General features: G+C 58.1%; 4 protein-coding genes across 7 annotated transcripts; 3 read left to right on the forward strand and 1 right to left on the reverse strand.

Moving 5' to 3' along the window:
- The first annotated feature begins 209 nt into the window (after positions 1-209).
- BTK (Bruton tyrosine kinase) lies at positions 210-10,299 on the forward strand. Of its 3 annotated transcripts, none has more exons than XM_084293902.1 (20): positions 210-341; positions 1,119-1,186; positions 2,205-2,387; positions 2,495-2,593; positions 2,705-2,773; positions 3,277-3,358; positions 4,701-4,829; positions 4,931-4,998; positions 5,469-5,650; positions 5,990-6,052; positions 6,185-6,239; positions 6,516-6,598; positions 6,687-6,814; positions 7,409-7,483; positions 7,888-8,059; positions 8,322-8,538; positions 9,112-9,176; positions 9,630-9,748; positions 9,865-10,022; positions 10,107-10,299. In XM_084293902.1, exons 3-20 carry the CDS (start codon positions 2,247-2,249, stop codon positions 10,176-10,178), a joined length of 1,977 nt encoding a protein of 658 aa, XP_084150028.1. In that variant the 5' UTR covers positions 210-341; positions 1,119-1,186; positions 2,205-2,246; the 3' UTR covers positions 10,179-10,299. The 3 variants fall into 3 exon arrangements, with proteins under 3 accessions (XP_084150028.1, XP_084150027.1, XP_084150026.1); XM_084293901.1 differs by having other exon boundaries at positions 282-341; positions 2,708-2,773; XM_084293900.1 differs by lacking the exon at positions 210-341 and having other exon boundaries at positions 1,143-1,186; positions 2,160-2,387.
- Positions 10,300-10,430: 131 nt separating this feature from the next.
- Positions 10,431-11,618, forward strand: TIMM8A (translocase of inner mitochondrial membrane 8A). Of its 2 annotated transcripts, XR_014618813.1 has the most exons (3): positions 10,431-10,585; positions 10,794-11,075; positions 11,255-11,618. XR_014618813.1 is itself a non-coding variant. In XM_084294368.1 (2 exons), the coding sequence occupies exons 1-2, from the start codon at positions 10,463-10,465 to the stop codon at positions 10,953-10,955; spliced, it is 285 nt and encodes a 94-aa protein (XP_084150494.1). In that variant the 5' UTR covers positions 10,431-10,462; the 3' UTR covers positions 10,956-11,618. The 2 variants fall into 2 exon arrangements, 1 of the variants encoding a protein (XP_084150494.1); XM_084294368.1 differs by having other exon boundaries at positions 10,794-11,618.
- A 128-nt stretch (positions 11,619-11,746) lies between these two features.
- LOC311214003 (magnesium transporter NIPA2-like) lies at positions 11,747-16,230 on the reverse strand. Its single transcript, XM_084294366.1, has 5 exons — positions 16,009-16,230; positions 15,457-15,513; positions 14,639-14,729; positions 14,338-14,498; positions 11,747-13,848 (listed from the first exon to the last, which is right to left on the reverse strand). Exons 1-5 carry the CDS (start codon positions 16,154-16,156, stop codon positions 13,217-13,219), a joined length of 1,089 nt encoding a protein of 362 aa, XP_084150492.1. The 5' UTR covers positions 16,157-16,230; the 3' UTR covers positions 11,747-13,216.
- Positions 16,166-21,252, forward strand: TAF7L (TATA-box binding protein associated factor 7 like). The gene is made up of 11 exons (XM_084294367.1): positions 16,166-16,332; positions 16,562-16,640; positions 16,766-16,899; positions 17,274-17,400; positions 17,625-17,683; positions 18,701-18,773; positions 19,174-19,290; positions 19,649-19,837; positions 19,923-20,035; positions 20,306-20,365; positions 20,908-21,252. The coding sequence occupies exons 1-11, from the start codon at positions 16,267-16,269 to the stop codon at positions 20,950-20,952; spliced, it is 1,062 nt and encodes a 353-aa protein (XP_084150493.1). The 5' UTR covers positions 16,166-16,266; the 3' UTR covers positions 20,953-21,252.
- Positions 21,253-21,584: the final 332 nt, after the last annotated feature.

Below are 21,584 nucleotides of genomic sequence, written 5' to 3' on the forward strand. Positions count from 1 at the left end.
TTCTCCCAGACCCCAAATCCAGCCCCGCCACCCCTCCGTGCGGCCGCCCTGCTGCTGCTGCTGGCCCCGCGGAGCTGGCCCCGGCCATCTCCAGGAGGAAACGCAGCTGCTGCTCTGAGTGAGAAACCCCAAAAAAAAAAAAAAAAAAAAAAAAGGGGAACCGAAAGGGTGGGGTTGGCCGGCCGCGTCCTTCCTCCCTGCGCGGCCGACCCCACCATCCCTGCGTCGTGTCCCAGCCGCCCCGACCCGAGCCGAGCCGCGGGGCTGGGCCGCTCGGGGCGGGCGCGGGGCAGCGGACGCAGCGGGACCCCGGCCGGCTGTAGGGCTGGCTGTAGGGCTCGGTGAGTGTGGGGTGCCGGGGACACACGGCCCTACTGCCGCGTGGCACAGGGACAGCCGGCGAGGGTGGCACGAGGGCTCCCGGCCTCACGCCTCCGCCGTCGGGCAGTGGGGAGGTGCTGGGGGGCGTGGGGTCGCGCTGAGAGGGGTGCTGGGGGGGTTTGGGGTGCTGGGGGGCTTGGGGTTGTGCTGGAGCACGGTGTTGGGGCGCTGGATGGGTGCTCGTGGTGCTGGGGCAGGGCGCTGGGGAGGTGTGGGGGTGCTGCGTCCACGTTCCCTCCTCCGCCCTCCCAACCTTCGTTTTTGTCACCCTCCGGGCTGTGCCCGAAATGAGGGGTTGGTGTCGCCAGCCCTGGTTTGGGGGCAAGGACACCCCAGGCCCCTTCCCCTCTGCCCTACAGCGACAGGGACGTTCCCAGCCCGCCCCATGGCCACCCATGGTGGCCGTCGGGCTGCCCGGTGGGATGGGGGGCACAGCGCAGAGCTCGGGACGGCCCCACAGCACCAGGCACGGGGTGTGTGTGTGTGTCAGAGCACGCCTGGCCGAGGTGTGACAATGGCAGGAAACCACACCGGGGACGGGGACGGGGGGGGGGACGCTCACAGCCACCCACTCGCCCCCTCGGCTGCCCCAACGAGGCAGCGATGGCCGAGTGGGGAGGTAGGTGAGCCCCGCCGGGCAGGGATGAGCCGGGCAGGGACCCAGGTGGGACATGGGGACATGGAGGCATCCCCCTGTGGCGCTCACCGTCCTTCCCCGCCCGCTGTCGCCGTCTCAGAGGACGTGGTGAGGAGCTGCCCCATCTGCCCCCCACTGCTGGCGGTGACGCAGCTGCTGCGGCCCAAGGTAAGGCTCCCCGCGCCCCCACAGCTCAGCACCCCCGCCACAAGCACCCGCCCCGGCCCCAATTCCCTTCACCCCCATTCCCGGCTCAGCCAGAGGCTGCTGGTTCTTCTGGGAGGCTCCGAAAATTCAGCATTTCTGTGGTGTTCTGTATAAACCACCCAAATAGCCCAAAAGGATCCAGCAAGCAGGGCCGCTCACAGCACCTTTGGTCCCTGCCGTGAGCGGGTTTGGTGCCCGGGTGGGCAGCACGGGGCTTGACCCCGCTGCTCCGGGATGAAGGGAGCAAAGCAGAGCTGAAGGGGGAGCAGGAGGTTTCCGTGCCCCCCGCGAGGTGCAGGCAGGACCGGGGCTGGTCACAGCCTCGAGGGGTGTTGGAAATGTCTGGACACATCCCTGGGGAGGTTGAGGAGGATTCAGGCACCTCTGGGTGCTGGCTGGAGACAGCGCTTGGAGCCTGGCCCCCACTGAGAGCTGCTGACACGGGGCAGGGAGCTCAGTGATGTCTGCGTGCTCCTGCAGCTCCACGGGCACAGGGGAAGGTGGCTGTAGGGCCACCCTGTGCTCTCGGCCAGGACTTTTAGGGCTTTCAGGACTTCAGAGCCTGAGCTTTTAGGATCCTGTCCCCGCAGCTGGCCCTCACGCGCTGCCAAGGCGGCACGGCCACAGCAGGCAGAGCCTGGGTGAGCAGCGGGAGGAAACGGCCCCCACAAACACCGCGGTGCCGAGGGGAGGAGGCAGGGTGCTGGGTGTCGCTGCTGGGCTCCACGCTCCTCCCCGAGGCGATGTTTCTCACAGCCTCCCCAGCTCCCTCCCTCTCCGTCCAGCCAGCCGCGGGGACCCCTCCGGCACCCCGCTGGAGCTGGAGCCTGCCGGGGGGCGGCTGGGTCCGTGGCATGGCCCCTGGAGGGGGAAGTGACAGCCAGAGGTCACCCTCTAAACACCCCGAACGTGCGTGAGGTCTGGCCGTGGGCAGGTTTTCGGCTGAGCGAGCGCCGTGTCGGTGTCACCCTGCACGCAGCACCCCGGGGAGCACGGCGTCGAGGCAGCCGGGGTGGCCGACATGGCCAGCGTCATCCTGGAGAGCATCTTCCTGAAGCGCTCGCAGCAGAAGAAGAAGACGTCGCCCCTCAACTTCAAGAAGCGCCTGTTCCTGCTGACGGAGAGCAAGCTGTCCTACTACGAGTACGACTTCGAGCGCGGGGTGAGTCCGCGGGGCCGCTGGCCGTCCCTCGCCAGGACGAGGGGTGGGACGAGGGCCGGGGCTCAGCAGCTCTTGGAGGTTGCTCAAAGCCAGCCCGTCTCTCGCAGCGCCGAGGCAGCAAGAAGGGCTCGGTGGACATCGAGAAGATCACCTGCGTGGAGACGGTGGTGCCCGAAAACAACCCCCCCCCCGAGCGGCAGGTCCCGGTGAGGGTCCCCGCTTGTGTCCCCCGTCCTCTGGCTGGGGAGGTGGGCAGCAGCCCGGCCTGGGGGTGACGGGAGCTGGGGACAGTGATCGTCTCTGCCTCTCTCTTCCAGAAGAAGGGGGAGGATTACAACAACATGGAGCAGATCTCCATCATCGAGCGGTTCCCCTACCCCTTCCAGGTGAGTCCTCGTCACGCCCCCTTCACCAGCCTGCTCCGCGGGGCTGCGGGGGACCAGGGGCTGGCACTGCACCGGGGTGAGGACAGCGAGGAGGACACGGGGACAAGCACAGCATCATTTTGGGGATGCCTGTATCCCGCGCCGGGCAGGCTGGAATTGGGCAGCTCTCTTGAAGGGGCGATGGGAAGCAGCTCCGAGCTTCATCCCGCAGCTTTCGGTTCCCTGGCCGATGCTGGAGGGATGCTCCCTGCCCGCTGCTCGCTCAGCCCCCAGCCCAGCTGCCCGCCCTCGCTGGCACCCCAGCACACCGAAAGTCAGAGAAGGAAGTGGAAAGTCTCGGGGGAGGGGGCTTATTTATAACCTCCCTGTCATGGTCCCGCGAGCACCATGGGGCCCGCGCACACCGGCACGGCTCGTGCTCTGCACCGGCTGCCCGCGAGCCCCTGCTGCCCCATTTCCCACCCCCACGAGCCCCCAGCCCCGTGGACGTGTGTTGCCCGCAGGTGGTGTACGACGAGGGCCCCCTCTACGTCTTCTCCCCGACGGAGGAGCTGCGCAAACGCTGGATCCACCAGCTGAAGAGCGGTGAGTCCGGGCCGCCCCGGCTCCCCGTACGAGCGATCGGGAGCCGCCGGCTGCGCGTGCAGCGTGACTCAGACTCTGGGTTTCCGGGGGCTCGCTGCCTCGTGGTTACTTTATCCCATATCTGCGGAAGAGCGAGCTCTATCAGAAGCTGCTCCCATGACGAGCGCAGTCACGAGGCCGTGCCCTACGTGCAGGGTTGGTAACGTCCCTGCGTTGGCACGAGCCGCCCCCCGAGGAGCTGGGCGCTCACCTCTGCTGCCCGCCGATCCCTGCAGCACCACGGCCACGCTGAGCGAGGCGCCTTGCCTTCCCACAAACCTGCTCCAAATCAGCTCGAGCAGCCTCAGAAGTTGCTGAGGGCAGGAGGAAATGGCAGATGTGGCCGCACCGCTGCGCCGGCACATGAGGGGGAGGTAGAGCCCTAGGTGCTTTAGGAAGGGAACGAGGATGAAAAGCCTGAGTGGGGGCCTGGGAGCGTTTCCCAGCCCGTCCCGAGCCTCGCACGGTGCTGCTGAGCTGCTGCTGAGCTGCAAGGCTGCTCTCCCCTCGAGCTGGGAGCACGCTGAGGCAACAGAGGGGCTGGGGTGCTTGCGGTCGGACGAAATCTGATGGAGCTGCCCGTGTGTGCCTCTCGATGCGTGCGTATCTCCTGCGGCTTCGTGCTGCCGGGGTTAGATTAGCTGCTCGAATTGACACGGGGAAGTTTGCCCGAGCGAGGCGGAAGCAGAGCAGGCTGATAACGGGGAAGTCAGTTATTTCATGCCAGCCCTGCTCTGCCCCAGCAGCCGGCCCCGGCCACACTTCCCTGCTCAAGCTGGGGGGTGCTGCGGCTGCTGAAGCCTGGCGAGGGAGCAGCCACCCAGCAAGGGAGGTCCCCGAGCAGGCAGGGGACGGTGGCGGCATCCTGCTCTGCCCACAGGCAAGCCAGCTCCATCGCTTTTGAAAACTGGGCCTCAAAAGAGCTGCAGAGCACAGGCCTCGACAGCCCCGGGCACATTTCAGCTGGCAGGAGGACTGGTCGCAGCGGGAGCTGGCGCTCCGAGCGCATTTGTGTCCCTTTGTAGGGCTGCCAAAGAGCTTTGATCAAATCTGGGAGGAAAGGGCTGGCCCTCCCTCGCTAGGAGGTTGGTGTCACAGGGCTTGCATCGCCGTGGCACTGAGACAAAAGCAGTGCACTGAGGGAAACCCGAGCAGCAGGGCCACACGGCTGCGTATCAGGGGCAGAGCAGCGGGTGAAATGATTTACTGGGGCTGATCGTCTGCACTGGGAGAGCACAAAACTCTCAGCAGCGGGCTGGGGACGGAGCACTGGGTCACACACATCTCCCCTCCTCTGCCACAGTGATCCGGTACAACAGCGACCTGGTGCAGAAATACCACCCCTGCTTCTGGATCGACGGCCAGTACCTGTGCTGCTCCCAGACCGCCAAGAACGCCATGGGCTGCAAGATCCTGGAGAGCAGGAACGGCAGTAAGACACCGGGCACCCTCCCCTTGCCTGGCCCCAGCCCCGGGGAGCACCTCCCTGCTGCCCAACACAGCTCTCACCTTCATGGTTCTTGTGTTGTGAAGGTTTAAAAGTTGGGCGGTCACATCGCAAAACAAAGAAGCCTCTTCCCCCTACTCCCGAGGAGGACGAGGTAAGGGCCAGAAAATGTGGGTGTTGAAGGAGAGGTCAGCCTGGGAAAAGCCAACACACTCACTGAGCGTGGCTCAGAGGTTTGCAGGCTGGGACATGGCTCTGGAGAGAGATGGAAGGGGAAGGAGCTTGAACCAGGGGATGGAGCCCAAAGACCCAGAGGAAAGGCAAATGATCGCACCCCTGAGGGTCCCCCAGGGGAGCTAGGGAGAGAGAGAAACCCTGATATAGGGTGGGGGAGTCACGGGTTAAACCCAAAGGTACAGAGAAAAAACTTACCTTTGGGGAAGACGCCTCCAAGGAGGAATTGTTGCAATAAAAGCAGTGGGGTGGGTCGATCTTGGTGGAGTTATGTGTGGGAGCTGAGACAAACACTGTGCTGACCCGGCCAGTCCTGGGGACAGCCTCAGCCTGCGAACAGCGTGCCTGCCTGCCTCACCCTGTGCCCTGCTCTCCCTTTCCCTGGGGAAGATGGTGATGAAGCCCCTGCCTCCCGAGCCAGCCCCCGTCGCGGCGGGCGAGATGAAGAAGGTGGTGGCCCTGTACGACTACCTGCCGATGAACGCGCAGGACCTGCAGCTGCAGAAGGGCGAGGAGTACTTCATCCTGGAGGAGAGCCACCTGCCCTGGTGGAAAGCCCGTGACAAGAACGGGTAAGGGCTCCAGCACCTTGTGTCCCGTGCCAGTGTCATCCCTGGGGTGGCCCCAGGGACCCCCACCCGGCACTGGGGATCCCAGACTGGTCCCAGGCTCTCAGACTGGTTGGTTCTTCGCTCCACGGGCTCAGACAGGCTGCCTGCCTGCACGCTGGGCTCCTGCACCAGCTGGCACGTGAGGAGGGGAAGGGAGACACAGCAGGCTGTGCTGGTACCAGCCATCCCCAAGCATGAACACCGCAGGCTTCGTGCTGAGGTTTTTGAGCTTTTCTGCTCAGCTTTCTGGGGCAGGAACCTCCTCCATCGGTGCATGACCGTCCCCTTTTCCTCCTGCAGGAGGGAAGGATACATCCCCAGCAACTACGTCACCGAAACCAGCAATTCCCTGGAGATCTTTGAGTGAGTCAGGGAAGGCACGGGGCCGTGGCAAGTTGTGCTGGGTCAGGGCCTTTCTACGTTCAGTCCTGGGTCAGCAGGACTGGGGACAGCGGTGGCTGGGGCACGTCCCTGACGGCTGTGTCCCTGCCCCAGGTGGTACTCCAAGAACATCACCCGGAGCCAAGCGGAGCAGCTGCTGAAGCAGGAGGTGAGCGTTGGCTCGCGGGGCTGGGTCCTCCATGCACGTGGCCTCCATGGGCTGCTCTCAGCCCTTCCACTGCAGGTGACAAGGACAGAGCTGGGTAGCTCTGGCCCAAAAAGACTTGGGGGACACACCAGTAGATGTTCCCCGGGCAGGAGCTGGAAGCAGGACTGCTTTAACTCATTGCACCACTTCCAGACACGCTGTGGTTGTCCCTCTATTTTAAGTCCCACCTCCTGCAATCACCCCCTTACAAATACCCATCCCCTCTCTCTCTTTTAGGGTAAGGAAGGGGGCTTCATTGTCCGAGACTCTACCAGCAAGACAGGGAAATACACTGTGTCCGTCTACGCCAAGTCCTCTGTGTAAGTGGATGTAGGAATAGCTCGTTCCTGTCTGGGAGGGCCTCTCCGGGCACCTCTCGCCCTCCAACCCCGCACGCTGTCTCCCCAGAGACCTCCAGGGCATGATCCGGCACTACGTCGTGTGCTGCACCCCGCAGAATCAGTACTACCTGGCCGAAAAGCACCTCTTCAACACCATCCCGGAGCTCATCACGTACCATCAGCACAACTCTGCCGGTGAGCGCCCGTGGGCACGGGCAGAGCTGGCAGCTGGACCTGCACCCAGTGCCCTTCACCAGCTGGGCTGGCTCTGTCCCCCTCAGGGTGCACACTGACCCCCGCCCTGGTCTGGGACAGCCCAGCTGCAGCTTCAGACAACTCGTTCACACATCTCTGCTCAGGCATATCTGCAGCCGCAGGGACCTCACATCCCCCTGAGCATCCTTTTCCCTGCCTTCCTGCGGGGCAGCACCCACCCAGCACCCCTCTGCACCCACCCCACCAACATCTTTCATTAATCCTGTGCTCTCCTGCCTGCAGCCCTCGCCAGCACCTGTGGCAGTGGGCTGTAAACCAGGCTGCAGGAGGCTGGGAGCAACCTTGTTCCTTTTTATTGATCTGGACAAAAGCAAAACATGAACACATCCCTCGTAACCCACCCACCGGCATGGGTTCCCAGCTGATAGCACCTCTCAGGCAGGGCAAAAGGAGGGGAGGGTGCAGCCCAGGGAAAGCTGGAACAAGAATCTCCCAAGCTGTGACAGTCTCAGAGAGAGGACAGGGCCAGAGCGAGGCCACCAGTGCTTTTACAGACACCTTCCTGTGTTTCAGGGCTCATATCCAGGCTGAAGCATCCCGTGTCACAGCACCGGAAAAGTGCCCCTTCCACAGCTGGCCTGGGCTACGGTAAGCTGCCCCGGGCTACCTCCTGCTTCCCTGCCCGTGGGGCCCGAGGGGCACCCAGCACGGGCTCCCTTCCTTCTGTAACCTGCCAGGGCTGGGATCCCGGCTGTCCCCTCGCAGCAGGGCCTGCAGCATCCCCAGGGATCCCTTCCCTGCTCCCACTGGCCCTCTGGGGTCAGTACCGAGAGACGTGCAGGCTGCTTTGCTCCCCATCCCCTGGAGGAACAGGTCCTGCACGTTAGGGATTTTCCCTGATGGTTTTTCAGGCGTGCTTGTGATTTTTCAGGGTGATTTTTTGGGGGGCAGCACGCGTCTGTGAGCTCCTCCTGGACCAGCTAGATGAGATGACCGGGAACGTGCTGCGGGGAGGGCACCCGCACCCCCCTCACCCTCACGCTCTGTCCTAGGGTCGTGGGAGATTGACCCCAAGGACCTGACCTTCCTGAAGGAACTGGGGACGGGGCAGTTCGGCGTGGTGAAGTACGGCAAGTGGAGAGGCCAGTACGACGTGGCCATCAAGATGATCAGGGAGGGCTCCATGTCAGAGGACGAGTTTATCGACGAAGCCAAAGTCATGATGTAAGTGTGAGCAGCCCCCAGGGGGGCGCAGGATGCGTCCTGTCAGGGTGCCTGGTTTGGGGGGACAGCACCGGGCAGCCTCGCACACTGAAATGCACCCACACTGCGAGAGATTTCTCCTTTTGTGCTCGTTTGCCACGGAGCTTTCCACCGGCAGCTGGGGCAGGAGCACTTTGCCAAACTCTCCCTCTCCTTACCCAGCGATGCTTTTGCGGCTTGGCCCTGCAGATGCTCAGGAGTGCCCTTCTTGCCCCCAACACAGGAACCTGTCTCACGAGAAGCTGGTGCAGCTCTACGGGGTGTGCACGAAGCAGCGCCCCATCTTCATCATCACTGAGTACATGGCCAACGGCTGCCTCCTGAACTTCCTAAGGGAAACGCGGCGGCGCTTCCAGCCTGCCGAGCTGCTGGAGATGTGCAAAGACGTCTGTGAGGCTATGGAGTACCTGGAGTCCAAGCAGTTCCTGCACCGAGACCTGGTAGGGATGTGGCTGAAGGACACATCTCCAGCTCAGTGGGAGCCACAGCACATCCTAGACAGGGTCCAGCTAGCTCAGCGTGAGGATAGGCAACTCTGCAGCTGCTTCTTCAGAATCTCCCTGAGCTTCCCTGCCCACCTGAGCACAGACAGCGTGCCCACCACGGCACGTCTGGAGTCACTGCTCCGCAGTGAGCTAGCAATTGCAGAGAGGGCAGGGCTGGGCAGCTTTCCAGGGGACTGGAAATGCATTTTGGATAGGGCAGGGCTTTGCATCAGGCAGCATCCCTGGCTCAGATGCAGAGAGGGGGAACTTCAACCTCATGAAAAGCTGAGCCTGGTTCATCAGGCCTCTGGCTGGCACTGCCACTGCGGTGCTGCTCTGTGGGGTGTTGGAGGGAGTCCTGGTGCTGTGCCAGCACTGCTCAGCAGTAGACAAAACACTGGTGTGATAGCAGTGCTGTTCTCGCTCCCAGTGCAGAGCACAGCACTGTTTGGGCCAGTGCAGGGAAAGTTACCTCCATCCCAGCCAGACCCAGCACAGCAGTGACTGCCTCCATCTCTCCACCCACAGGCTGCTCGCAACTGTTTGGTGAATGACCAAGGGATTGTGAAAGTCTCAGATTTTGGCCTTTCCAGGTCCGGTAGCCATGTCTGTGTCACTTTCCTGTCTCAATTCTACATCTCCAGTCTCCCCTGCACTTTCTCCCCCCACCATTCTCCAGCTCCGCTTTTCCTCTGCTTTCTCCCAGCTTTCATCTACCTGGCTCAACCTTCCGCCTCTCCCCTTTCCAACATCCCTTTCTTACTTCCCTCATCCCCGTCCCCCTTCTTGCCACTTCTTTCCCCCGCCTCTAATCTCCTGGCTGCAGCCACATCCCACATCCCAGTTCTGCCTCTTGTGATGCTGTGTCACTGGAGCCCTTCCCCAGCCTCGACTAACACGTGCTTGTTTGCGAAGGGACACTTTCGCCTGCTCAAACCCACGCAGAGCACAAACTCTGAAAGCCGTAGATTCCTTTTGGGGTCGATTGGTTGCATGCAGACAAGTGAAACCAGGGACGGCTGCCCTGACCCGTTTGTCTGCTGCAGATATGTTCTAGACGATGAGTACACGAGCTCCATGGGGACAAAGTTCCCAGTTCGGTGGTCCCCTCCCGAAGTGCTTCTGTACAGCAAGTTCAGCAGCAAGTCCGACGTCTGGGCTTTTGGTAAGAGCGCAGCATTAACCACTCAGGGGTGGCCCAAAACCAGCGAGCTCCTCCACAAACCAACATCAGGCACAGACGTGGCCGTGCCCTGAGGTGTCCCCCGTTTGCCACCACAGGCGTGCTGATGTGGGAGGTGTACTCTCTGGGGAAGATGCCCTACGAGCGGTTCAACAACAGCGAGACGACGGAGCACGTCATCCAGGGCCTGCGCCTCTACCGCCCGCAGCAGGCGTCGGAGCGGGTCTACGCCATCATGTACAGCTGCTGGCACGAGGTGAGGCACCTCCATGCCCCCAAAACCTGCAGCTCCCCGGGGGCGGCGGGGCAGCACCCCACGGCTGCCGTGTCGCCCCCACAGAAAGCCGAGGAGCGCCCCACGTTCACCGCGCTGCTGGCCGGCATCCTGGACATCACGGACGAGGAGCCGTGAGCGCCGGGCGGGCTGGCCCCGCTCCCCCACCATCACCACCACCATCACCACGACCACCACGACGCCTTCCATCACCCCCACAGCCCCCTCAGTGCACAATAAACGGCGGCAGCGCCGCGAAGCCCCCCCCAGCTCCTCCTCCCCGCCTCCCTCCCTGCCGCCCCGCCATAAGATGGCGGCGGGGCCTGCGCAGTGCTCGCGGAAGGGGCCGGGGCTGGGGGAGGAAGGGGAGGAAGGGAAAGGAAGGGAAGGGGCGGGCGGCGGCACCACGCGAAGGTCGCGGCATGGAGGCGCCGGGAGGCGGCGGGCTGGGGGGGGCCGACCCGCAGCTGCAGCGCTTCATCGAGGTGGAGACGCAGAAGCAGCGCTTCCAGCAGCTGGTGCACCAGATGACCGAGCTGTGCTGGGTACGGCGCGGGGCGGCGGGGACGAGGAGGAGGATGAAGGGGGTGAAGGCGATGAAGGGGGTGAAGGAGATGAAGGGGGTGAAGGGGGTGAAGGGGGTGAAGGGGATGAAGGGGAATGGGGGGGGTCCCGTCGAGCACGGGGGATGCCCCCGGGGTCGCGGTGCCCCCCGAGAACCAAGGGCGGCCCCCGCTCCGCTCCGCTCTGCAGGAGAAGTGCATGGACAAGCCGGGGCCGAAGCTGGACAGCCGTGCCGAGACGTGCTTCGTCAACTGCGTGGAGCGCTTCATCGACACCAGCCAGTTCATCCTCAACCGGCTGGAGCAGACGCAGAAGTCCAAGTCGGCCTTCTCGGAGAGCCTGTCCGACTGAGCGCCGCGCCCCGTGCGGCTCCACGCTGCGAGCCGGCCGTCCCCAGCGAGCCCAGGTCACCTCTGGGGGGTTTAGGAGATCGTCTTGGGAAAGGTGCAGCCGGATGAGAGCCCGTCACAGGTACGCACGCTGCTCCTCCGCACGGCGTCGTGCTGCTCCCGTCCCCGGCCGCCGGGAAGGATCCTCGCACCGGGACGCGGATGCAGCGCACGAGGTCCGGGCGGTGGGGACGCCTAGAAGGAGGGGTGGCGATGCTCACCCCGGGGCTGCTCCCAGCGCTGAGGGGAACCTTACCGCAGGGCGAGGCGAGCCCGCGACCGCTGCCTTAAACGGTGCTGCACCCGCGTTGGTGGCGCAGGACTCAGCTTCCTCGCTAGGTGCTAACGAGCCTCGCGCTTCCCATGGCCGCGCGCTGTGACTGGAAGGAGAGCAGCAGGACTGCACCAGCACGGACACCCCCAGCCCGGAGAGCTTCCTGGGTGTAGGCAATACCCCGGGCAGCAACACTACTGGAAAACATTTCAAGGCTTCTGCAGGGTAAAGTCCTTCATGCGGCCGAGTGGCAAAGTTTCAAATTGCAGCACAGCTCTCTCAAAACTGACTTGCTCCGTTCACTGCTTTCCCCTAGACGATGTAATAAATGTTAACTGGGTCAATTTTTAATATGAGGTTCTCCTTTGTTCAGATCGCTGGGAAATGAAAATCTGGCCACTTTGTTCATTCCCAGTGATTCTATTTATTGCAAAATCAGAAGGGAAGGGGGAGTAGTTATCTTCTGACTAGACAGCCTGCTGTGAATTCTGATTTGTAGCTCAGTGAATTTGGTTCCATGAATCAAACCTCATGTTTGAGGCCTTTGTTTCTCTTCCCCAAACGGGAACGACACCTGCTTTCCTGAACGGGACTAGTTTCTTCAGAGAGACTAAAATTGCAGAATAAATGTAGCCAGCTACTTTATAACCAGCTGCACCCTTATCTGTGATCACTGGAGGGAGGCCTGTGGCCATGTCTTCTGGACTTTTGCCCCTAGGAAATGGTGTGGAGCTTTTAACTGGAAAAACAACAAACGGCTACTAATCCACCCTCCGAAACACAGTGTAGCGTTTCAGCAATAGGGCATGGCTCTGGGAAGCACGGAGTGACCCACCTTATGAACCTGTGGTGGCTTGGAGCCCTATAGAAAACCTGGTGAATTGGTTCTGCACACAACAATGCTGTGGGTGGTTGGACGGGGCATGTGGGGTGCCTAACACAGGTGTCTTGGAGCCAGCAGCCTTCCTGGAAATAAGTTCAGCACATGTGAAATAGAGCTACGTGTATACAAACCTGTGTAAGCAAGGGCGCAGCTATCTAGTTATCTTTCAGAAGTTTACCTCAATAACTAAAGACCGTTAGGTCACTCCTGTTCTCAACCACGAGCCATTCCCCCTCCTGTCCCTGCCTTGCATTTCTCTTGGGCACCCACGCTGTTCTTGCAGTGCTGCAATCCTTCGTACCTCTCAGTGCTGGCCCAGCTCTCAGTACAAACATACCAATAGCAGCTCAGTAACAAATAATCTGTTTTTAATACTGTAAGCAGGTGCTTCATCAACCTGCACAACAGACATTGCACAAAGAGGTTGCTCCCCCTGTAAGCGCCACAGCAGCACATGGCAGCACCGTTGAAGTTTTCCAGTTTTGGCTGTATTCTGTTCTTGGATGTGAATCTGTAAATAAATTCTAGCAGAGTGAGCAGAACGAGTACTTTTACGGAAGATTTTTTGAATTAGTACTCTGGCTACCTCACCTTTGGAGAGAAGACAGCTGTCTGGCCCTATGTAATCTTAGCACCATGTTAGATTACTTTGTAACTGTTAATCTTCTAAGTATTCTTTAAAAAAAAATGCTCAGAGGCCTCCCCTATCATGTGGCCTTTGCATTCAGTAAGGGTCAGCACTGTGTTAGTGCTGCAGACCTCTGCACAATCAAAGCCTGTGTCCTGACAAGGGCGGATTGATTCTTCGTATAAAAGAGCAGGTAAGAGGCACTAGATCCTGACAGTGGGGCTGTTCCCAGAGCTTGTGTCTGTAGCTGCAGGAGGCTGCTGTCCCCCTCAGCCTCCCAGCAGTGAGAAGTCACTGATCATGTGCCCCAGGCAGGTAGAAGGTCACTGCTGACTCCCACAAGCACCATAACTAGCAGCATCTGATGCAGCGAGTTCACCCTTGCCCAGAGGAGCTGCTCACTGGTGGGAGCAGAAAGCCAGCATTTCGGAGGCTTCCTCACATGCTTTCACCTTCCTCCTCTTCCTCTTCTGCACTCTGAGAGTCTTTGTCCTCGGAGGGCAGAAGAGGCTGGTGCTGGCAGGACTGATGCCTGTCTGCGCTCCTCCACGACGTGCGCAAGTCTGCCCTGCCTTGCTGCAGGAAGAGGGGCAGGAGGTCGGGGCTGAAGGGCACGTCCCTGAAGGCGTGCAGGAGGAAGATGCCGGACACGATGGTGAGGAAGCCGCTGATGGTGCCGATGATGTTGTCTAGCACCATGTGCTGCCACTCCTTGAAGAGGATGGCAGAACAAGTCATGACCGCTGTGGTGAACAGCACGTAGTAAATGGGTGTGACCACGGACGTGTTGAAGATGTCCAGGGCTTTGTTCAGGTAGTTGATCTGGACGCTGATGCAGAGCACCAGGCACACCAGGAGCACCCAGCCCAGCGGTTCTTTCAGGACGGGCTTCCCGGCAAACAGTTCTTTCAGGGCAATCCCCAAGCCTTTGACACAGGATACAGAAAGCGAGCCGATGGCAGAGCAGACCAAGACATAAACCAGGACGTTGCTCCGTCCGTAACGGGGTCCAGCCACAAAGATAAGCAGAAGGGAGCTCACCAGGACACACACAGCAAACACAATAAATCCTTTGGAGAAAGAAGAATTAAGGGCTCTGTCAGAATGGAGAACAGTAGCACCAGTGACAGACGTAACTAAACAGCAAGTAGGGACGGAGGACAGGCAGGCAACTGCCCTGTCGGTCCCTCTTTTTAGCTGTAGGGACCTGGGCTGGGAAGCAGAGGGGGTCTCCAGCCTGAGAAAAGCTGCCGACACGAGCAGTTCTTTACAGTGCTGATCAGCACTGCCCCACAAGTCTGCCTGTCAGAGGGATACAGATGTCTGTGGCACAACCAGGGTCTATAGTATTAGAGGTGGGGCCTGATACCCCCAAAGAAGAGGGGGCAGAGCTCTGCAGGACGGCAGCAGAAAGGTTGGGAAGCACTAGCTGAACTCAGCAGGTTGTGGTGGGATAAGAAAGAACTGCTTCAGAGGAGTTCAGTCCTATCCAAGCTGTATCCTACCTTCTACTGTCATTTCCAAGCCTGAAGTTGACAGAGCCCCTTTTATTTAAGTACCTGGATCTTTCAGCTTTTCTGCCATTGACTCCAGGCTGGAAACCTCTTCTTCCTGGGGAGCATGGATTACCATCACCGTGGAGCCCAGAATACTTAGGAGGCAGCCAATCTTGCCGTGAACATTCAGCTGCTCATTCAGGAAGGTGGAAGAGAGAACTGCACTGGAAAATAATAATTAAAAAATATATATATATCATTTAGGCCAAGGGATGGAGTATCTGAGGGATGGGACAGAGGAAAGCAGAGCAACTGCTTCCACCATTTAGGGTGGAAGATAAGGTATATTTCTGAGGCCGCTTACCTAACAAGGACACTTAGAGCACCCAGCGGAGTTACCAGCGTTGCAGGGGCAAAGGCATAGGCAGCAAAATTTGCTGCTTCTCCAACTCCCACTGCAAGAGAAACTCTGACAGGTAAGCATCAAAGCGAGGAGCAATTCAGCACAACACTAGCTTGAGTGCAGTGAGACGAGAGCCTTGATCACCACCTAAGTGTCCCATGTTTCTCTGAGGTATGTTGTGCAACCAGGAGAGGACAGTGTCAGCAAGAAGCAGCAGAAGCCTTTCCTTCTTGGAAAGAGAAGGCTTGTGGTTACACGTGGTTATCCTTAGTCCTACGTGGCTATCTAGTTAAGCAGCAACAACATAAAAATATTTATGTTTTCTTAAAGCCGAGAGGAGTTTAGACATATTTCTAAGTTAATCTTTTCTCCTAGAAAAGGCTTTACAGCTTTTTACAGGGTAAATTGAGTGTAATCACTTACTAATGTCACGTTTGAAAAGTGTACAGTAGAACCTCTGAAAGTGCTGTACGCCCTCCCTGCTGGACACGGCGTTATCTGACTGTGGTGTCCGGGCAGGCCATTTCAGAAGCGCTTAACCCAACCCAGTCAGACCAGTTCCTCAATTCCTACATGGCAGAGGAGCCTGGCGATGCACGAAACTTCAGAATATTGCAGAGTAGTGATTAGATCAGCAACATCCCCAGAGACAAAAATCCAGCCGTTAAACAACAACCATCACCATAATAAAGCGTGAAAGCAACTGGAAACACATTGTGAAGCGACAAACACATCCTGAAGCATCCTGCTGCAGTTTGGGAGCAGCTACATGTACTTACTGCACAGCAGCCCTGCCCACCACAGCCACTCTCGCAGGTACGCATGTCCTCCTTGCCCTGGGGGAGAAAGTAATGGGAAAATTCAGGTGAAACCACATAAAAAGGCTCGGTTACGCTGCCAGAAATGCCTCTGAGAAGCGGGTGGGAGCTGCCTGGTAGGCTTTAAGCGTGAGGCTCCCTGTGTCCTGCTGGCCTTGTTGCAAGCTGGCCTGCCCCAGACGTGGCATGACAGCAGGAACAGGTTCGTGTACCAAAGACTTTATCCCTGCTTCTCGGCAGCTCCAGGAAACACGCGAGCAGGCACAGAAACACCACTTTTTTACCGCTTTTTGCCACTTTTTGGCTGGGAGAAATTCCACTTTGAGCCAAAAACCACACCAGGGATAAAACGCGCTGTGCTCTCACCCCTTGACCCAGAACCGACCGAAACCATCCCGGGTTTGCCTCGGACGACCCCAAACCGAGCGGGCCGGGCCCGGCGACCCCCGAGGGCTCCCCCCGGGGTCTCCCCCGGTTCCCCCCGGGTCTCCCCCCGCTCCCTGCCGCCGGTACCTGCCCTGGCTTGGCCGCGGCGGCCCAGGCGGAGCAGCCCCTTCTTCTTCAGCACGAAGCTGCCTCCGATGAAGGCGCTGGAGGCCAGGGCGAGCCCCAGCCCCAGGTAGAAGCCGGGCCGGCCGCCCGCCGCCTCCCCCCCCCCCATGGCGGCCCGGCAGCGGGCGGAACGCAGCGGCGGGGCCGCGGGGAGCGGGGAGCCGGCGGCGGCTGCACCGGGCCGGCCCCTTCCGTACGGCCCCGGGCTGGGCAGCGAGGATGAGCAAGAGCAAGGACGACGCCCCCCATGAGCTGGAGAGCCAGTTCGTGCTCAGGCTGCCGCCGGTGGGGGCTCGGGGGTCGGGAGAAGCGGTTTGGGGGGGCCGGTGGGGGGAGCAGGAGGGGTGGCCGCCACCCTGTGCAGCCCCGCTCCCTTCAGGAGTGCTCCGTGCAGGGTGCTCAGAGGGCGGGTTGCAGGTTCAGAGGGGTTTTTGAAGAGGGTTTTCCACCCCGGGGTGATATTTGGGTGTGAAGCTGGGGTGGGCCTGTTGTGACCGTGTCCCCCCCTCCCCAGGAGTACGCCTCCACCGTGCGCAGAGCGGTGCAGTCCGGGAGCGTCAACCTGAAGGACAGGCTGACCATCGAGCTGCACGGTGAGCGTGCACCCCCTAAAACCCTGCTGATCGTCCACAGGACTCGTGTGTGGCCTGCTTTGGCTGTTTGGCAGCAGCCGGGCAGGCTCCTCTGCAGCACTGACCTGCCCCGTCTCTTCCCGCAGCCGATGGGCGCCATGGGATCGTCCGCGTTGACCGGGTGCCGCTGGCAGCCAAGCTGGTGGATCTGCCCTGCATCATCGAAAGCTTAAAAACCATCGATAAGAAGACCTTCTATAAGACAGCAGATATCTGCCAGGTATGGGCTGTTCTTCCTGCCTGCCCCAGCAGCTCCTTTGCTCGCCCCCCCTCTCCAGGAAAACCCTCGTACGCTTTGGCAGCCTGGCACCTGGTATAACGCGGCCAATTTCTGTGTTGTGATATCGGCAGCTTAAAATTCCCTACTTCTGCTTGGTGGTTGGAAATCCCTCTTTTGAAGCATAGAATTTGTTGTGTGTTTAGATACAAACTGAGCTGGGTGTCAGACATCATATTTCTGATACCCCATACCTGTGAATCCCTCTGGCTAGCTGCATGCAGTAGGTGGTCACTGTCCATTTACCAGAAAAGCTTTCACAGCCTCTTGTTCTTGCATTGCAATAAGCAACCTTTGTGACTATGTGGGGATTTCAGATGCTCGTTTGCACCGTGGATGGTGATCTCTACCCCCCTTTGGAAGAGCAAACTGTGAGCACTGACCCCAAGGCAAACAAGAAAAAAGACAAGGACAGAGAGAAGAAATTCATCTGGAACCATGGCAGTGAGTAGAGGCTCTGCCAGTCCCCTCCATCCCACCACCCCAGTGTCCCCACAGCTGTGCAGGGCACTCACCGCTGCCGTGTCCTGGCTGTGTTGTTGCTCTGCTTTTAGTGCTCTCTGTAGTCCTGAAGGGAACTTCTCCCCCTTGGCAGGTTGGGTTTGGCAGACCCAGCTCCCCCATTAGGCCATCTGCCTGACACATGCAATCTGTTTCCTCTGTCACAGTTACTCTTCCCCTGAAAAATGTACGAAAGAGACGATTCCGGAAGACAGCTAAGAAGAAGGTGAGTTGTTTCTCCCTCACACTGTGGAGATGCAGTAACAAAGGGATCAGAAGGCAGGGACATTAGAGCTGTAACTATTGGTCCTGAAAACAGAGCATCTTAACAAAGCTTTACATGTTTCTTTGCCAGAGGTGGGGGAGAAGGGAGGCTAGTAGCTTTAAACACTTCCACGAGAGCTTCTTCCATGTTTTTCAAAATGGTGGGAACGTGATCTATACTGAGAACTGCTGGACTCTGTTCTTGTGGTTGCTTTGTTGTAGCGCATCTCTTCCTGCTCACAGAAGAGAAAGGGTCGTGTGGAAATGAGACCACTTGTTCTTGCTTTCCCAGCTGAAATCTCTCTCTGCATGGCCTGCTCACATCCCCAACAAGCAACACTACAAATAGAATAACTGTTATTTCAGCTGGGGGAGTGACAACAGATGGAGCTCAGAGGCTCTGTCTCTGTGGAAATGCTTAAGCCAGGAAAGGTGTTGGGGAGATGCAGCACCGTGAGGCGGGGAGGATCTGTTCTTCTCTGCTTTGCAGTTTCTGAGAACACGGTGGAGTGATATTTTGCATGACATTTGGGAGACAAATTATTTCAAACGGTCTCATAGCCCACAGGAGAGATTAGATGTCACTGCCTTAAGATCCATGGCTAATTTAAAAGTGAAAAATGAAACCTCTTTTTGCGTGAGATGGGAAGGATTGCAATTGACCATCCATCAGTGAATGACACCTTGAGCGCTTTCAGTACACAGAAAGAAAGTCCTATTTCATGAGCACTATTGATGGGTGCCAGAGTGGTAGAAAAGCGAGAGCATAGAAACCACCAGGGAGCTCTGTGCAGAAAAAGACGGATCGCTTTCTGGAGGTGCATAAATTACTTTTTGGGCGGAGCATGAGCAAAGACCAAGCAGAAAGAATAAGAGAAGAGATGCTTGAGATAGGGCTCTATGCAGAGGTTGAGGATGGGAGCTCACCCGTGCAAGTCATCTAACAGGTTGTCTGTTCTCTTTCCCCTCTCTGTCCCAGTACATTGAGTCTCCTGATGTGGAGAAAGAGGTGAAGCGTCTCCTGAGCACAGATGCTGAAGCTGTCAGTGTCCGTATCCTTTTAAGAGAAAAAAAAAAAAAAAAAAAAAAAGCTCAAATTGGGAACGAGGCAGTATGCATGATCTGGGGGTTGTGGAGAGGAGAGGTGAGCTCAGCTGCACGTGGGGGTGTGAGAGGTTGGGAGATAAGCACGTGAGAGACACTAAAGTTTTAGAGCTTTATCTTTGCCTTCTTCAAAGCTTATTGTTTCTTCATGGTAAACAGGAATGTAAATAACAGTAAAGGGCTGGTCTTCAAAAAAGGGGTCTGGGGTGGTTTGTTGTTGATATCCATACCTGCAAGGCTGTACCTATCAGAGGGGGCAGTGATCTCCTGCAGTTTTTACCTTTCTGTCGTTGTACTGCACCTTTCATGCTCCTCTTTTTCCCTTGACTCATCTGTTCCTACTGTCAGGCTGGGAAGTCATTGCTGAAGATGAAACAAAAGAAGTAGACAACCATGGTTCACTCACGAGCCTGGACATCTCCTCCCCAGGGATGTCAGGACATAAGCAAGGCCACGGATCCTCGGGTACAGTGGGGAAGGTTTTTTCCTTCTTTCTAGCTCCTGAGTAATCAGGTGGGCCTGTTCTCTGCGGGGTAAGCCCTAACCAGAGATTCCCCAAATGGAGGCTGAACAGCGTTGGCTTGGGTGTAAATAGGGGCCAGTGTGTCACAGTGCTGAAACGGGAACCCGTTTGCCATAGCAAAAAGATCCCAGCTGCAAAGAACATACTGCACATGGTGCAGCAAGTTGGGGTGGCAGTGGCTGAAGGAGAGAGGGCAGTGTTGAGACAGGCACCCTGTATTCACAGGTCCCTCCCTGGTGGGCACAGGGTGCTGGGTGGTTCATCACACGTGGTTTTCCTCTTCCCTTTTGCACCCTTCAGAACATGACGAGCTGCGGGAGATATTTAATGACATCAGCAGCAGCAGTGAGGATGAAGATGAGCGGGATCATCACGATGATGAAGACCTGAACATTATGGACACCGAGGAGGACTTGGAGAGGCAGCTGCAGGACAAGCTGAATGAGTCTGATGGGCAGCAGCAGGAGAACGAGGGGTCCAACCAGATAGGTGAATTGGGTGGCAGAATGCTGCAAAATCACAGGGGTAAAAACCTCTGCTGCTGCTGTAGGTCTCAGCTCACTCTCTCTTCCAGTCATGGGGATCCAGAAACAGATTGACAACCTGAAGAGTAAACTCCAGGAGACCCAGGACAGGAGGAAGCGCCAGGAAGATCTTATCATGAAAGTCGAGAATCTAGCCCTCAAGGTGAGAGCTCTTCTAGTCTTGTGCTTAGAACTGGCTTGCCATTAGATCCAGCAGATTCAGCTGCTGCCCTGGAAAATCCACGTCTTTGCATGCTGGGTTAAAAATAAATTTGGTGTGACCATACTCTCCAGCATTTCCCTGTGGAGGTGAAACTGCAGGAGATAAGAGTCAGTGCAGTTCGGAGTTTGCTGCACCATTTGACATACTGTACTGGCAGCTATTAACTGAGAATGTACTGGTAATTGTTGTCTGGTGTGTTTGTCTCTGCAGACCCGACTCCAAGCTGTGCTGGATGAATTCAAGCAGCAGGAGGAGCGAGAGAAGCAGCAGGTGAGTAAGCTCCCACAGTGGAGGACAAAGGACTGGGGCACGAGGCTTAGTTGTTAAAGACAGTTCTAGGGCTGGCCTCTGACAAAGTTCTGAATATTGTACCGTGCCACCTGCTTCAAAGCCCAGTGTTACAGGTCAGGTGTGAGCTGTACCTCATCCCTGTCGGGTGTAAAACGTGACATGAAAAACCACTGGCACCCACATATAAGAAGGGTAGCAGCTATGGGTTCTTGGCAGATTTTCCTGGGCAGCTCTGTGGAGTTTCAGCCAGGTACCAGGGCAGGAAGTTCCCACTCCCAGATTCCCTCTGTTGCTTCACAGTGAGGGCAGTGCTCAGTTCTGCCCCAGAGGTGGCTGCAAGGCAGCTGTTTGCCAATCGAGTTCTTGAAAGCAGGCCCACATTGCCCTGGCACAGCTCCCTGCGGTGTGTAGGCAAAGCAGCCACTAGTGTAGGTGGAAGATCCGCAGAAACTCAAAAGTGCTTGGGCTTGAAATGCAGTCCCAGCTGTGCCTTACTGTGACACCTTACTCCCTCTTCCCAGATGACGTCTCTGCAGGAGCAGCTGGAGTCCCTCATGGAGAAGTGAGAAGCGGGCCCGGCCTGAGCAGCAGGTCTTTGTGCATACGAGCAGGGCTGGAAGTGTTCATCCCCATGCTGACGTTTGAGGAAAGAATTAGACTGCACCTGTGAGAGCAATGAAACCACTGGGATTTACTGTAAATATTTGGGACCACTCTCCCTGAGGGAATTGGTTCTCCCTAGGCCAGCTCTCTGCATCTCATTGAGTCTTGGACTTGATGGGCTGTGGCCTGGTGGGAACTTGTCCCTGTGTTTGGGAAATGCTTGTGTCTGCAAACCAGGCTCAATAAAGTACCCTCTTCTGTTTCCTTCGTGTATTGTTCTGTGTATGTCCTCCATGTTCTGTTTCCAACCCTGTTCTGTTCCTCCACGTTCTCCAGGGGACAGGGTAGCGCTGCCTCTTGCCAACTCATGCCAGTGTAACTGGGCTCCTTCCGCTGAAATGCTCCTGGCATGGCTGGGTCAAAGGGATATTGCGTGAGAAGGGGACCCCGCACGCTCTCAGGCTGCGGAAGGAACGAGGCTCTCCTGATTAGGGAGCTTCTTTAATTCCTCACAGGCTAGGCAGGCAAATCTCAGATTAACCTGGCAGGGTGGGAAGAGGATTAGAAAGGCAGTTCCAGTCAGCAGCTGGCAGAA

The sequence above is a fragment of the Netta rufina genome, assembly GCF_964035555.1.
Source record: "Netta rufina genome assembly, chromosome: 12".
In the NCBI taxonomy this organism is placed as follows: domain Eukaryota; kingdom Metazoa; phylum Chordata; class Aves; order Anseriformes; family Anatidae; genus Netta; species Netta rufina.

Coding starts and splice junctions, on each gene's coding strand:
- LOC311214003 (XM_084294366.1), bottom strand. CDS start 16,156: ATGGGGGGGGGGGAGGCGGCGGGCGGCCGGCCCGGCTTCTACCTGGGG. Junction 15,514..16,008: donor CCGCGGCCAAGCCAGGGCAG/GTACCGGCGGCA, acceptor TTTCTCCCCCAG/GGCAAGGAGGACATGCGTAC. Junction 14,730..15,456: donor GTGGGCAGGGCTGCTGTGCA/GTAAGTACATGT, acceptor TTTCTCTTGCAG/TGGGAGTTGGAGAAGCAGCA.
- TIMM8A (XM_084294368.1), top strand. CDS start 10,463: ATGGAGGCGCCGGGAGGCGGCGGGCTGGGGGGGGCCGACCCGCAGCTG. Junction 10,586..10,793: donor AGATGACCGAGCTGTGCTGG/GTACGGCGCGGG, acceptor TCCGCTCTGCAG/GAGAAGTGCATGGACAAGCC.
- TAF7L (XM_084294367.1), top strand. CDS start 16,267: ATGAGCAAGAGCAAGGACGACGCCCCCCATGAGCTGGAGAGCCAGTTC. Junction 19,291..19,648: donor GCAAGGCCACGGATCCTCGG/GTACAGTGGGGA, acceptor TGCACCCTTCAG/AACATGACGAGCTGCGGGAG. Junction 19,838..19,922: donor CGAGGGGTCCAACCAGATAG/GTGAATTGGGTG, acceptor TCTCTCTTCCAG/TCATGGGGATCCAGAAACAG.
- BTK (XM_084293902.1), top strand. CDS start 2,247: ATGGCCAGCGTCATCCTGGAGAGCATCTTCCTGAAGCGCTCGCAGCAG. Junction 2,388..2,494: donor AGTACGACTTCGAGCGCGGG/GTGAGTCCGCGG, acceptor CGTCTCTCGCAG/CGCCGAGGCAGCAAGAAGGG. Junction 5,651..5,989: donor AAAGCCCGTGACAAGAACGG/GTAAGGGCTCCA, acceptor TTCCTCCTGCAG/GAGGGAAGGATACATCCCCA.